The following is a 12,559-nucleotide window of genomic DNA, read 5'->3' on the forward strand; positions in this document are numbered from 1 at the left end:
ATTTTATCTGCTGCTATTTTAAAGGAAGCCTCAAATGCATTAATACATTGAACGGATTCTGGAAAGCTAATAAAAGGGGGACAAAGGGGGCCCTCGTCCCCCTTTAATATTAGCCTTTTCCTTTACCTTCTGCTTATTTTCAGTAGTGTGTAGTGTTTGCAAATTTATTAGATATAATAACTGTGTAATAGGGATGATTAGACAATAAAGATACAGATATGTTTAACTTTGGCAGTCTATGGTTATTCATACAGTAAACAATCACTCAGAGCCAGATCCACCCTTTTTGTTAAACACTAGAAAAAACAGATTTTCTTTGGTGATGAACAACTCTGCTGATTACTATATTCCCAAGTGGACAGCTGTTTAACAGATGTTGCAGAAGTCCAACCTTAAAATCCAGCCTATGTTCTTCTCCTGTATTTCTTGGTGTAGTGTAGTAGTAAAAAAAATACATATATATTTTTAAAATGTTAGTAAAAGAAAGAATACTTTTGCAAGACACTTTACTTGCAACATTTAATACTTTAAGATTAAAAAATGAAACTACATTTAACTAAAGTTTTATGAAAAATATAAAAAATGTGAATAGCCTTATTTTAGAGATAACTTGGCTAATAATATATGGGCACATTTAAGGAGTTTTACAACAAATTCTGTTTGTTTTTTAAATACAGTAAAGAAAAATTCAGTTTTACATACTTCATACACGTGTGAAGATGACCTACTAGCTTTGAGGCTCAGGGAAAATCCAATCGCTATTGTTTGCCACTGTGTTGTGAAATACAAAATGAAGGTACTTAAATAAAATCAAAGTCAAAAATTCACATTTATATTCTTGATAGTAACTATACGGCCAAAAAAAAAATAAATACTGTTTTTACTGTCGCACTAAAAGGTAATATTAGGTGTATGTGTTACACATTTTTAAAAGGAACATCTTGGGTCTAAATGGTTTTATATTATCCTACTAAATACTGACCTTAGTTTACCTACACCATGATTTTAATCTTTGATAGGATGAAAGAGCAATTTGTCTATTTGCATATTCTTCACTGAGGCAAACAAGGTCTCCTATCATCCATTTGGTGTGGTAATTTGATGTTGAAAGATCAATATGACCAAGGTCTGCCCTTCCCCTTGATGCAACAGTTCACCAAGTGTCAGATAGCAGCAATAAGACTAATGGGATGATATGGCTCATTGTCAGGGGGACATGTGGTTGCCAGCAGTGCATATAAGATATAAATAGGGCAGTTTTTTACCTCTCTAAAATATTGAAAAAATATGCAAATCTAGTTTATTTTTTAAAGATAAAATACAATCTCTTGTTTCACTTTTGTCTATATAAACTGGTAATAATTTTTTGTAAAATCTTTATAAAATTTAAATCATCTTAGCTTTGAATCACGGATATTATTTCAGTTCAATGATTAACAAGGCAAACATAAAGATTTAGAAACTATTTCTTTCTTTTTAATTTACATTTTTCAGAAAAAAATTAGAGATACACAGACATGAACAGAGGTCCAATTGAGATCAGACCGCCATGCAGCTCCAGAGATTATGCCATTAATCCGAAATATTACATTTTATTTGCTTGGTCATACATATTCTTTAAAACTAGACCTGGGACTATTTTTTTTTCACCTGAATTTAGCTTCTCTTACACGCTATACATTAACAAAGATAAGTAGGTTCAAAAGAGTGCATATGCATTTGTATGTGTGTCTGCAGCCAAAAGCGAGATGCACTCGGCCCGTAAAGCGATCCTGACACCATAAATAATGGAAGCTACCGTGGCAGAGGATAAGTTCTTTGGACAAGGCTCCTTTTTCACAGGGCTTTCTCCCTGTGAATCACGTGACCACTGAGGTGCCAGTAATTTTTCATGAGTGGTGTTTGTAGGCTGTATGTTCATATGCCACCCAGGTAGCACACCATCAGGTAGAGATTCCCCTGCATCAGTGTCTGGAGTCAATATATCTGCAGGTTTACAAGCTTGGGATCCCACAGGTTTCAAAGTCTCAGAATCTGTCTGCAGCCAAGGGTCAAATGAATTGTCTTACACCATTAGAAACTCAAGGCAGATCTTATGAAACTAAAGGCCAGGGAAGTGGATAAATAAAAGATGCCGTCGAAACAGAAAAAATCCACAGCTTCAGAGGAAACCGAAGAGGTTGATGACGAAGTGGAGGAAAGTGAGCCAAATTCAAAGGAGAGTGGCCACGGTTTGACCCATGGGGAAACCACAAAAAGAGGTAAGAGTCGGAGGAAACACAAGAGCACAGAAGACTCCGAGATACAGGAGCTGCCAAAGAAAGAGAAGAAGGAAAAAGAAGAAGATAAGGTGAAAAAGAAGAAAAAGAAGACAAATAATGATACTGATGCTACAGTTTCAAATAAAGACACTGAAGGAGAGCAGAACAACAATGAATCGACGACCAAACCCAAAAAGGATAAGCCTGAGAGGCTTAAAGAGGAAGTGACCGACGGGAAAAAAAAGCAAAAAAAGAAATTGTCAATAGAGAGTCCAGAGGAAGAGGAAGAGATGGGGTCTAAAGATAAAAAGTCCAAAGATGGTAAGAAGAAGAAAAAGAAGTCTCATAGAGATGATGCTGAGGAGCCCTTGATTGATGAGCAGGAAGAAGAGGAGGAGGAGGAATCAAGGAAAAAGAAAAAGAAAAAAAAGAAGAATTCTGGAGACAGTGATGATGAAAAAAAGAAAAAAGGGAAAAAATCTAAAAACAAACAAGTAGACTATGCTGCAATCTACCAGAATGAGCTGCTTAACTACCACACAGACTCTTCAGATGGATATGAAGATGAGTACTACAAAAAGAAAGGTAAGTGTCACACACTGAAGTCTGACAAGAGAAAAATGACATGCTTTATTTCGAGGTGAATAAATCTCACCTGGCTCATACAGGACTGAGTTAAAAACCAGATTCTTGCCAGCTACCTTGAGCTCCAACCAGGAGCAATCAGGGGGAACCCCTCTGTGATTGTCCTGGATGAAAGCTCGGTTATGTTCCACATGAATGGAGCCAAACAGAGGCCTGAGGGCAGACAGGTGCTGGGTGCCGTCCCAGTCTGAGGGACTGGGAGAGCCACTGGGGCAACAGAATCAAGAGAATATTCAGAGGGAAGGTTTATGATTTTTTGCAATGGGGTGCATACAGTCTGGACATATCCTTTCGGCTATAGACATATTTAAACACAGTCTAATACAACGCCATATACTTTTTTTATTTCAAAAGATTATTTCAAAGCTATAATTAATAATTATTTCCTCATCATCTTCACTGCTGGGAATGATGTCTAGAAGCCTTAATATGAACCTATCTTAAAGTACTACAAACTTGTATTTCTATTACATCCAGCACAGAAAAAAACCAAACCATCTGAACTTCAAAACAATGGTGCCATGAGAGAAAATCAAAGTCAAAAAAATTAGAATAGTGATGACAAGAAAGGTAAAACATCTGAGGCATCTTGGACATTACTTAATCCCTGTAACTTAACTTTGTTTTAAAGCCAGTTTTTATCTTAGGGTAGAGAATGCCAAGCTATGTGTATCTTTGTTATCTGACTCGCTAACCACGGTCACTTACATCTTGAGGAATTTACAAGGCCAGTTTTACCAGGCCACTGTCTATCTGATTTTATAAGGTCTCCCTTTCCTTTTAATCAAATCTTTATAGCTTGAATTGCTGGTAATTAGAATTCCCGGTTCTTGAAAAACTCACGTGGAAAGAAAAAGACAATTAGATGAATTTTATTGATACAATTACTTACGTTTTTGGCGCTCAGACCTCGGCAGGAAACAGGGAACGGAGTAAGAGTCCGGGAGAAATGGTACTCTGATGAAGCTTTAGCTACGATGGTGGAGAAGGGGATGGAGGTGGGTTGAATCGAGGTCATCAGAATTGAAGTCAGACATAGAGCAACCATTACCTGCGCCTTGGCTTGCAGACTGAGTTGTGGATTTTGAGAACTTTTAAGATGAATTCTGGGTGCTGATTGGGCTTTCGTGGAGGTGTGGTTCAAAGCTGATTACATTGTGTCGGAGGCAGATGAAGGTAAGTAATCAGTTTATTCATGTGAAGTTTTGCCTTGGCTTAATCTCTGTTGTCCAAATTTAGCCAGCCATGGCATTTTTCTTTTTCCTTTTTCAGCTCCTTAAAAAAAGATGCTTGTTTACTTCAACAAGCATCAAAGCACCAAAGGTTACTTGAACCAACAAATTCTGGCATCTGGCATCGCTCTGAACAGTACATTTTGAAAGTTTTGGAAAATTTCTAAAAGAGTGGGAGTTACTGGAGAGGGATTTCTTTCAAAACAGCATTTTAACACATTCCAGAACTGATCACTTTAAAACGTTGCCTTTTCACCTCTGTTTGAAATATTACTTAAGTTAATTGTTTGTATATTTACTTATTTAAATAAATTAAGTATTTTAAGCCTGTTTTTTTAACCCTGTTTTTTTTCTCGTAAATAATGTTTACCTTTACAAAATGTAATTCAAAGAAAAGCTTACTTTCAAAGTCATTGTCATGGTTATTTTCATTTAAAAGAAAGATGGATAACCAATTCTAATAACTACAATAAAATATTTTTTTGTTTGAAAAAAGTATAAAGTTTGGAGTTTTATATTTTATGTTAAACTTGTCATGATGGGTTCACTGAAAGCGACCCAAGAATGCAGAACACCACTGACGGACACAAGGATGAAAGTTTAACAGTTTTATTAATGCACAAGCACACTGAATATACAGGTTCTGGTTCGGGGCCTGGATTCTGGTTCACCGGAGTCTGCGTGAGAGACAGTTCAGTTAGCATTGCCAACAGAGGTTTGATTTCCAGACGTTCACTGATTGTACCTTGAGGGTTCTTGAGGTTAGCTTTGGGAGAGTCACTGTTGGTGCTAGAGAAGAGTTCATCAGCAGAGTCCGTTAGCTGCTTCAGCGTCTCACGTCTAATTAGAACAGACCTTGGCTTTGGGCTTCCCAGCTCTAGTCCAGAGCTGCTTGGAGGTTCTCTGTGAATCTTCAGGTTTGGCTCAGAGGGTCGGCTCGGCAGGTTAGCTCTTCCAGAGCTTTCACAGAGGAGGCACAGGTTTCCTGGAAAACAGACACAGGGGTTAGAATCCTAGCTGGATTCAAAAGTCATCGAATTACTCTGAGGATCTAGGCTTAAGCGCTGACCAACTGGAACAACACTGCGGCGTTGAGGCAAGGTCTGAAGACAGCTTAAGTAGTGGATCCTCTGATGATCTTGACGAGCTGCAGCTGTGCAGGAGGCTCCCTCAGAGGATCCACGGCGGACTCTGCTGGAGAAAGGTGGAATTTCTCCAGCTCCCAACAAAACTATGATATTTCACAGGCACAGCTTCTTTTGTTTTTGTTTTTAACCTCTGAAAATTTTTAAATGAATTTTAGAAAGATCCCTGGAACTGTTAAGTTTTAAAAGAACAACATTAAAAACATTTTCGTTCACATTTGCTTTTCTCACATGTGGTCCCAGTTAGTTTGTAAACTTTGCTTCTTTTTTAATTACAGAAATAGAAAATTCCTATTTTGACAAAATTATGTTTTTTAATTAACTCCAAACCAGTAAATGGAAACATGCTTAATTTGCATTTCCTTCATTTTTTCCTCTTTTTGGCATTATAATAGATCGCTTAAAATTCCTGTGACAATTGGGTGGAAAACTAGCATATATGACATAATATAGGCTAGTTAGAAATTTTACTTATTACATTTAAATGTTTCTTGATAAGATGCCTGAATTATGACTGACTACAAAATGAAGTTATAATGTGCCCATAAATCTTGTGTGCATTAGAAATATAATATGCATTAAAAACCAAAGAGTGTTAGACATCAAGATTTTTTTAAGACAAATGCACCCTGCTCCTTTTTTGGCTCAGCAGTTCAATAACATATATCACACTGTAATTGTTAATGTTTCAAAAATGAAGGTGATATATGATTAAAGTTTTATATATAGGGAAATTTAATGTCTCAAAGCAAGATGCAGTTTAGCTTCAATTTTCCTCTTCACCATTTGTGTCAACAATTTTTCCTGTCTCCAAAATCAGAAACTGTATGCATCAGAGTTTGGGTGACTCTCAGAGTGAGTTTTCTTTTTATAGATAACAACCTTGGCATGAAAAGTGACGAATGCATTTGCAGGCCCTGTTTTTTTGCACATGTGACCTTTAAAAATGAGATTGTCTTTAACATTGGTTTATGGCAGAGGAAATGATAGCAGATTGTTTGGTGAATCTATGTGTGTAGTTATACAAGAGTCACTATGGTTGTTTTTGAGGTTCATTCTGAGAGAGATGTGTTCCCATGGTTGGTTTAACCCCATGAAGGCTGTCTTTTTTTCTTTATCTTGTTTGTGAAATGGACAGAATGGCAAGGCATAGATGTGTCTTATCATCATGTGGCTGTGTTAGAGTCTTCAGGCCATGACCAAGAGTGGGAGGGTTACAGTAAAGAGAGTCATATTCATGTCTAACTAGCTTGTTCTAAACTGGCAATAGGAAATGATTATTCCTCAAAATAGGGGATTTTTCTCTACCTCAAACATACTGTAAACTTCAAGTTGGTGGTGTCCTCTTTTTTAAGTCATGTGAGGATTGACTGGAGCCTCATCGCTGGCCATGCAGGTGCTACCGGTACTCAAACGTGTCATGTCGAAACCAAATGTGAATAATGGAGAGGAAGTCCTTAGATAAAGCAGGTGAAATTAAACCCCTTTATGAAGTCGCTGGCTCAGGATTTAATAGGTTAAGAACCCCGTTATATAGATAGAAAAAATCCGATATATCTAGATTGACAATCATTGTCCTGCTAGGTGTTTTAGGATATTGATTTGAATCAGTGATCTACTGATTAACTGAAATTAATACTACTCCTCCATATCAAAAGGTGTCAGCTAAAGTGGTTTTTAGCCTTTAATCAGTGTCTAATGGATGCTGAAGAAAATGTCTAATTGTAAGTCCTTTTTTTAATTGGCAGTTTTCTCTTTCTTTCAGTTTATGAGGTGGTTACAGTCACGGGTGATGTAAAGGGAGCTGGGACTGACGCCAATGTTTTTGTTACCCTCTTTGGAGAATTTGGCGTCTCCCCCAAGGTTCACTTGGCAAGCAAGTAAGTACAACATTGTGTAGAATTTAAGTGGTAAAATATTGCAAAAATCAGGTTTACAGCAAAAATGTCAGCTTATGTCATCATTAGAACTATCTTTAATATTATTGTTAGAAATTTTGTTATTTAATTTACATAATCCGTGATGTTTAGAAGTAGCATATTTTCAAAATGAGACATTAACTGTGTATGTTTTCTGTTTTTCTCTAATTCCTCAGCACAGAAAAGAGGTATTTGGCAATAAAAGGATGGCTATCATTCTGTATCTGTACTGGCTTTTATTGTGAATATGATGCTGTATAGGAGAGAATTCCTAATCAACAGTACACTTATAACTCTACATGCTCTCAAAGTGTTTTATATGAAATAGAGATTAAAGTCTTTTAGAAACTGGAATCTCTCCTTCATACAGATGTTATAAAAAATATTGGACTCAGAATATCTGGAGTAAGGAGGAACTATGTGGCATGGCCGGTCTTTTTTTCCATTCAGAAAAGAATGAAAGAAGACCACGATGTCATTTATACAGATTACTCTCAAATTACTCTCAGGGATCTTATCAGCAGTAGGCTTCCTTTATCTTCACCCATGCTGACTGACAGACAGAGTTACCTTTGCAGAGTATAGGATACACAACTTATTGTGAACCACTCTGGAGCATGTCACCGACACCTTGAGGTGACCTAATTCATTCATTCAGTACCAATCAACATGTCTTGTATCCAGAATGTCCTTTCTGAGTGACTTCTGGATGTCTTATCTGATAAAACAGCAGACATAGACTCCATTGTTTCTTTTGGTATTGGTATGATAAAATGATTGCATAGTTAGGAGTTTCACCTTACTCCGATATGTGGCAGGTCCTGCCTGTATTGTGCCATTATAGATTCAAACTTCACAGCACAATACAGGTAAGGGGGATGCTTATTATTCCAAGCCTCCGAGGTGGCTTAAGAATGCAATTATTTGGAAATTCAGTGCGATTACAGTATAACTAAATTGCATGAATTCCAAAGTTTGCACTGTTTCTGTTTCTCATCTTTGTAAGCAGCTAAATATGGAGAATAAGGTCTTGTATTAACTTTTTCATGTTTATTTATTTGATGTACCAGAATATAAACCTTCACTATATAATCCATAGCTTTATTAATGTAATATTAAAAGCATAAACAAAAGGTTATATTCTCAGTCAAGAACTCCTACTGTAAGATATAAGAATTTATTTGATGTGCAGTCTTAGTCAGATGATTATTTCATTGCTTGTTTCCTCTATCTGGGGAGCAAAAGTATGGTGCGTGATAAAGTAGGAGAGAGTGATAAAGTGGCAGAGCCTGACTTCGAATGCAGATTATAGCGCTGCAATCAGCACATAAGGGTCCGTTAAGCTGGATCAGTCAGGGTGAGGCCATTTACAGATTCAGAGATCATCTCCTTTATCTTTCTGTTTTAATCCCACTGGATTACATAGTTGAAGTTGTTCAATCTAAATTTCCATGAATTCTAATTCTTTCTCATACTTTCTTGTTTTACAGAAGCCGGAATGCATTTGAGAAGAATAAGACAGATGTTTTTCACATCAAAACACAAAACGTTGGGCCAATCAAAAAGCTAAGGTACTGTATGATATAAAATTGGGAACTAATATAACCGTCGATACATCAATGCACTGCAGAGTAATTTAATTATTTCCATCATTAATTCAAATGTGTAATGAGATTTACAGTTATAGCTCACAAGAAGTAGGTCAGAGAAAAGATAATAGTGTGTTGATCTGTTGGACATAAAGGGATTTTGTCGAGTGACAAAAAGGTTGAACTCCATCTGTTGTTATGAGCTACTCAAAAGGAAGCAGATCTGCAGTGCATCATAGCCAGCACACATGAATGATTGAGTCATTTAATACAGTGTTCTTATTCGGATTGTTATGCAATGAACCAAAAGAAAATAGAGCACAAACACAAAAAGGGAGAAGGATTTACATGGTTGTCAAATGTTTTATAATTGAAAATCTTTAAAGACTGGAATACAGTGGTATTCACCCCCCTTGGCCAATATTAATAGAAAATTTACATAGATTTACCTTTTTCTAGAGTTACTCATACAGGCTCAGTTTAAGAATTTATTTTCCAGCTATGCTCATCCAAGACATTTGCCACTTCGTTTTTCATAAAAAAAACTCAAGCTCAAATCAAAGTATTAGGTGGAGATCATCTTTTATCAGCAATAATTAAAGTCTGGTAAAAAACTGCAACTGAATTTATCACTGCATTTTTGATTTGGCCTATGTAAAATATGCTTTGACCTAAACATATGCTTTGACCTAAACAATTATTTTTAGGGTAACTGCCCTACTGATGTGTTAACTTTTGTTTCAGTCTCAAGTCTTCCAAGACTAACTCGTATTTTTTGTCTTTTTAGTGACTCCAAAAAAAAAAAAAGCTTCCCCTTAGCATAATGCTGCCATCAACATGCTTCATGTTCAGGACAATTTGGAGAGTTTGTTTCCTAAAATACATAGTATTCTGCCTGATGTACTTTTTCTTGACCAATGTATGTATGTTTGCTTTATTCCCCACATGGCTTGTAGCAAATCACAAAGTTAAACTTTCTAGAGTTCTCTTACAATGGCCACTTTTCTCTTACTAATATTACAGAAAGGCCAGATAGATGAAGAGCACAACTAATTGTTGCCCTGTAAACTTTCCCCTAACTGAACTGTGTATCTCTGCAACTCCTTCAGAGTTAACATGGGCTTCCTTGCCCGCTCCTCTAATGCTCACATCATATACTGGTTGGTCTGCTGTTTTGGAATGGTGTTTCCATTTTCATAAAAATAGGACTGGATCACTGCTCTTCTCTGTTAGATAATGTAAGCTTAATTTATAACTATTGATTCCCTTCTGTTTTATTTTGGAGTGCAGAAGAATGGACAAAGGTACCCTAAAAAGAAACAAAAACATCTAGAATGTTCCTTTTACTTTGTTTCTAGACAGTGTGCTGCTTTGTGTTGTCCTATTTTATAAAATCCTAGCAAAGCAAAAGCTAATTTTCTTTGTTTAGACTGTAGTTTGTAGAAGCCTCTTGAAACCTTTCTGCTACAATGCACTTCACAGCTACTCATGCACTGTGAACATTACCCATGCTTAACCTCATATCACATAGTCTGTGTGACAGTCTGTGTGATCTGTATTGTCCGAGCTGTAATGTCTGAAAACAATGGTCTTGTTTAGCATATAACTATTGACATTAATCCTGAATGGCAAGATTACTAGAGAGCTCTTGCAAGGAGCAAGCAATTTGAAATTGACCTTTGAATTCCCTAGAATTGAACATGACAACACAGGAATGAGCGCCAGCTGGTTCTTGGACAGGGTGGTGGTAACTGACATGATCCGGCCCCATCTGCGCTTCTATTTTCCCTGCAACAACTGGCTGAGCCGGGAAGAGGGTGACAACCTGTTTGTCAGGGATCTACTTGGAAGCGTAAACCCTATGGATGTCCCAAAATGTAGGTCACAAACTTCTATTACAAATATACAGAAAGCTGAAAACCACAAAGCAAGTGATTACAATTGAAAATGTGTTGTTTGGATTTCAGTAGGACTTTAAATTTATTGATTTTAATGGTGAAGTGTAAATGTAAACCCAAGCCAACATAAATAAAGCATTATATTTGTAAAAATGAACCAACCTCAATGAAAACTGCATAACACACATCTCACAAGCTAGACACTACGGTGCCTGATAGTCTGCAGGCCTTCCTATAGTTTCAGGTTGTACTGTAACTGAATGCCATGCGAGTGTAATCCTCGAATAAAAACGGCCCTTGTGACCTCTCCTGTAATGTGATCTCACATCTTCGCACCTGATGACAATCAAGTCCAGCTTTGTAAAGAGACTGGGGCATAAGGGATAGTCGGGGCAACGCAGCTGTTTGTCAAATAGACACCAAGAGTAATTAATTTTTAACCTGAAAGCCATCTTAGTTTTGATTTTCAAGAAACCCTCAGAAAGATAATAGAGAAATTCAACTAAATATGTTTTCATTTTCTTTAGTGATTTTTAATAATCAGTGTTATGTGTTATCTGTCTTCCAGTGAATAAATATTTGGTGAGTGTTTTCACTGCTGATATGAAGGGAAGCGGGACAGATGCTGATGTCTTCCTTAATATCTTTGGAGAATATGGTGACACAGGTAATGTTATTTATAAAAATGTAAAACAGTTAAGGCTTAGTTTTCAACTTGACTCTTTGACAACAAAAGGTAAACACCAGGGTAAATTGGAAGAAATAAAAGAAAGGTGAGAATGAATGTGGCGTCCCTTCTGGCTGAGATAGAAGCAGTAGTTTGGTGTAATATGGAGTCTATATGGGTGATTTGGCCCACAGGTTGTGTACAGTAACTGTTCCTCAAGACCCTACAGATAGGATATGGAACAGAATTTATGTGTGAGCTAATACCACAAATGTTTGATTGAGAAAGGATGATAAAATATGGCTAGCTGTACATTCCATCAAAAACATTGGGCCAATTATACATCTGTACAATCCATGTGCCAAACAACAACCCCAATGCAAACCCACAATATTTCCCCCACTAAACATTTGGTTTAGTCCTGGTAATGCTATCCAATGCATCTAAGGTATGCTTAGAAACTGCCGGCTAGGGCTACCGCTCTTCTTTTTATGCTGCCAGTTCTGTTGTTTGTTCCAGCAAGGAAAGCTCCTTGCAAACCAACTTATTTATATGCATACCTCTGTCCAATTTTACAACATAACATCCAGATGAACCATTGTTTCTGGGTACTTCAACTCTCTGGTTAAATTATTTATACGGCAATTCAACATAATGTTTATGATGAGATTCTTTTTGATCAAAACAATAGCTAATGATACATTTTCTACTAAAGACTATCCTCAAGAACTAAAGCTCTGTGTTTTTTGTAGTTCACTCTATCATTCTTACCTATCTGTTTTAAATATGAAAGGGGAAAGACGACTGGATAGTGACAAAGACAACTTTGAACGTGGTTCAGAGGACAAGTTTACAATAGAGACTCCTAACCTAGGAAGGCTAAGAAAAATCACCATTGGTCACAACAACAGAGGTTCCTCAGCTGGATGGTTTCTAGACAAGGCATGTAGATCACAGTCATGGATGGTGTCAAAGGAAAAAACTGCTAAATATGTTTACTGTCTACTACTTTACAGGTGGTGATAGATGATATGGGCAATAAAGAAGTGTACGAGTTTCCTGTGAACCGCTGGTTTGCCATGGATGAAGATGATGGCAAAATACAGAGAGATGTTTTAATTGGATCAATGCAACCAATGGGTGTGGGAATACATGCTATTACCTTCTGCTTGCTGTACTTTAATAGCCTGGCCAACCAGACTG

General features: G+C 36.9%; 1 protein-coding gene across 1 annotated transcript in view; it reads left to right on the top strand.

Moving 5' to 3' along the window:
* Window positions 1-1,798: 1,798 nt before the first annotated feature.
* The window catches only part of LOC119776530 (lipoxygenase homology domain-containing protein 1-like), a 43,108-nt gene continuing 32,347 nt past the window's right edge, over window positions 1,799-12,559 (top strand). The window contains exons 1-8 of the mRNA XM_038274970.1: window positions 1,799-2,846; window positions 7,049-7,163; window positions 7,379-7,390; window positions 8,693-8,773; window positions 10,484-10,668; window positions 11,258-11,356; window positions 12,150-12,298; window positions 12,373-12,496. Of these exons, the coding sequence (XP_038130898.1) occupies window positions 2,132-2,846; window positions 7,049-7,163; window positions 7,379-7,390; window positions 8,693-8,773; window positions 10,484-10,668; window positions 11,258-11,356; window positions 12,150-12,298; window positions 12,373-12,496 (1,480 nt within the window). The 5' untranslated portion in view covers window positions 1,799-2,131. The remainder of the gene's footprint in view (window positions 2,847-7,048; window positions 7,164-7,378; window positions 7,391-8,692; window positions 8,774-10,483; window positions 10,669-11,257; window positions 11,357-12,149; window positions 12,299-12,372; window positions 12,497-12,559) is intronic.

The sequence above is a fragment of the Cyprinodon tularosa genome, unplaced genomic scaffold (genome assembly GCF_016077235.1).
Source record: "Cyprinodon tularosa strain WSP-4 unplaced genomic scaffold, ASM1607723v1 ctg94, whole genome shotgun sequence".
Lineage (NCBI taxonomy): Eukaryota > Metazoa > Chordata > Actinopteri > Cyprinodontiformes > Cyprinodontidae > Cyprinodon > Cyprinodon tularosa.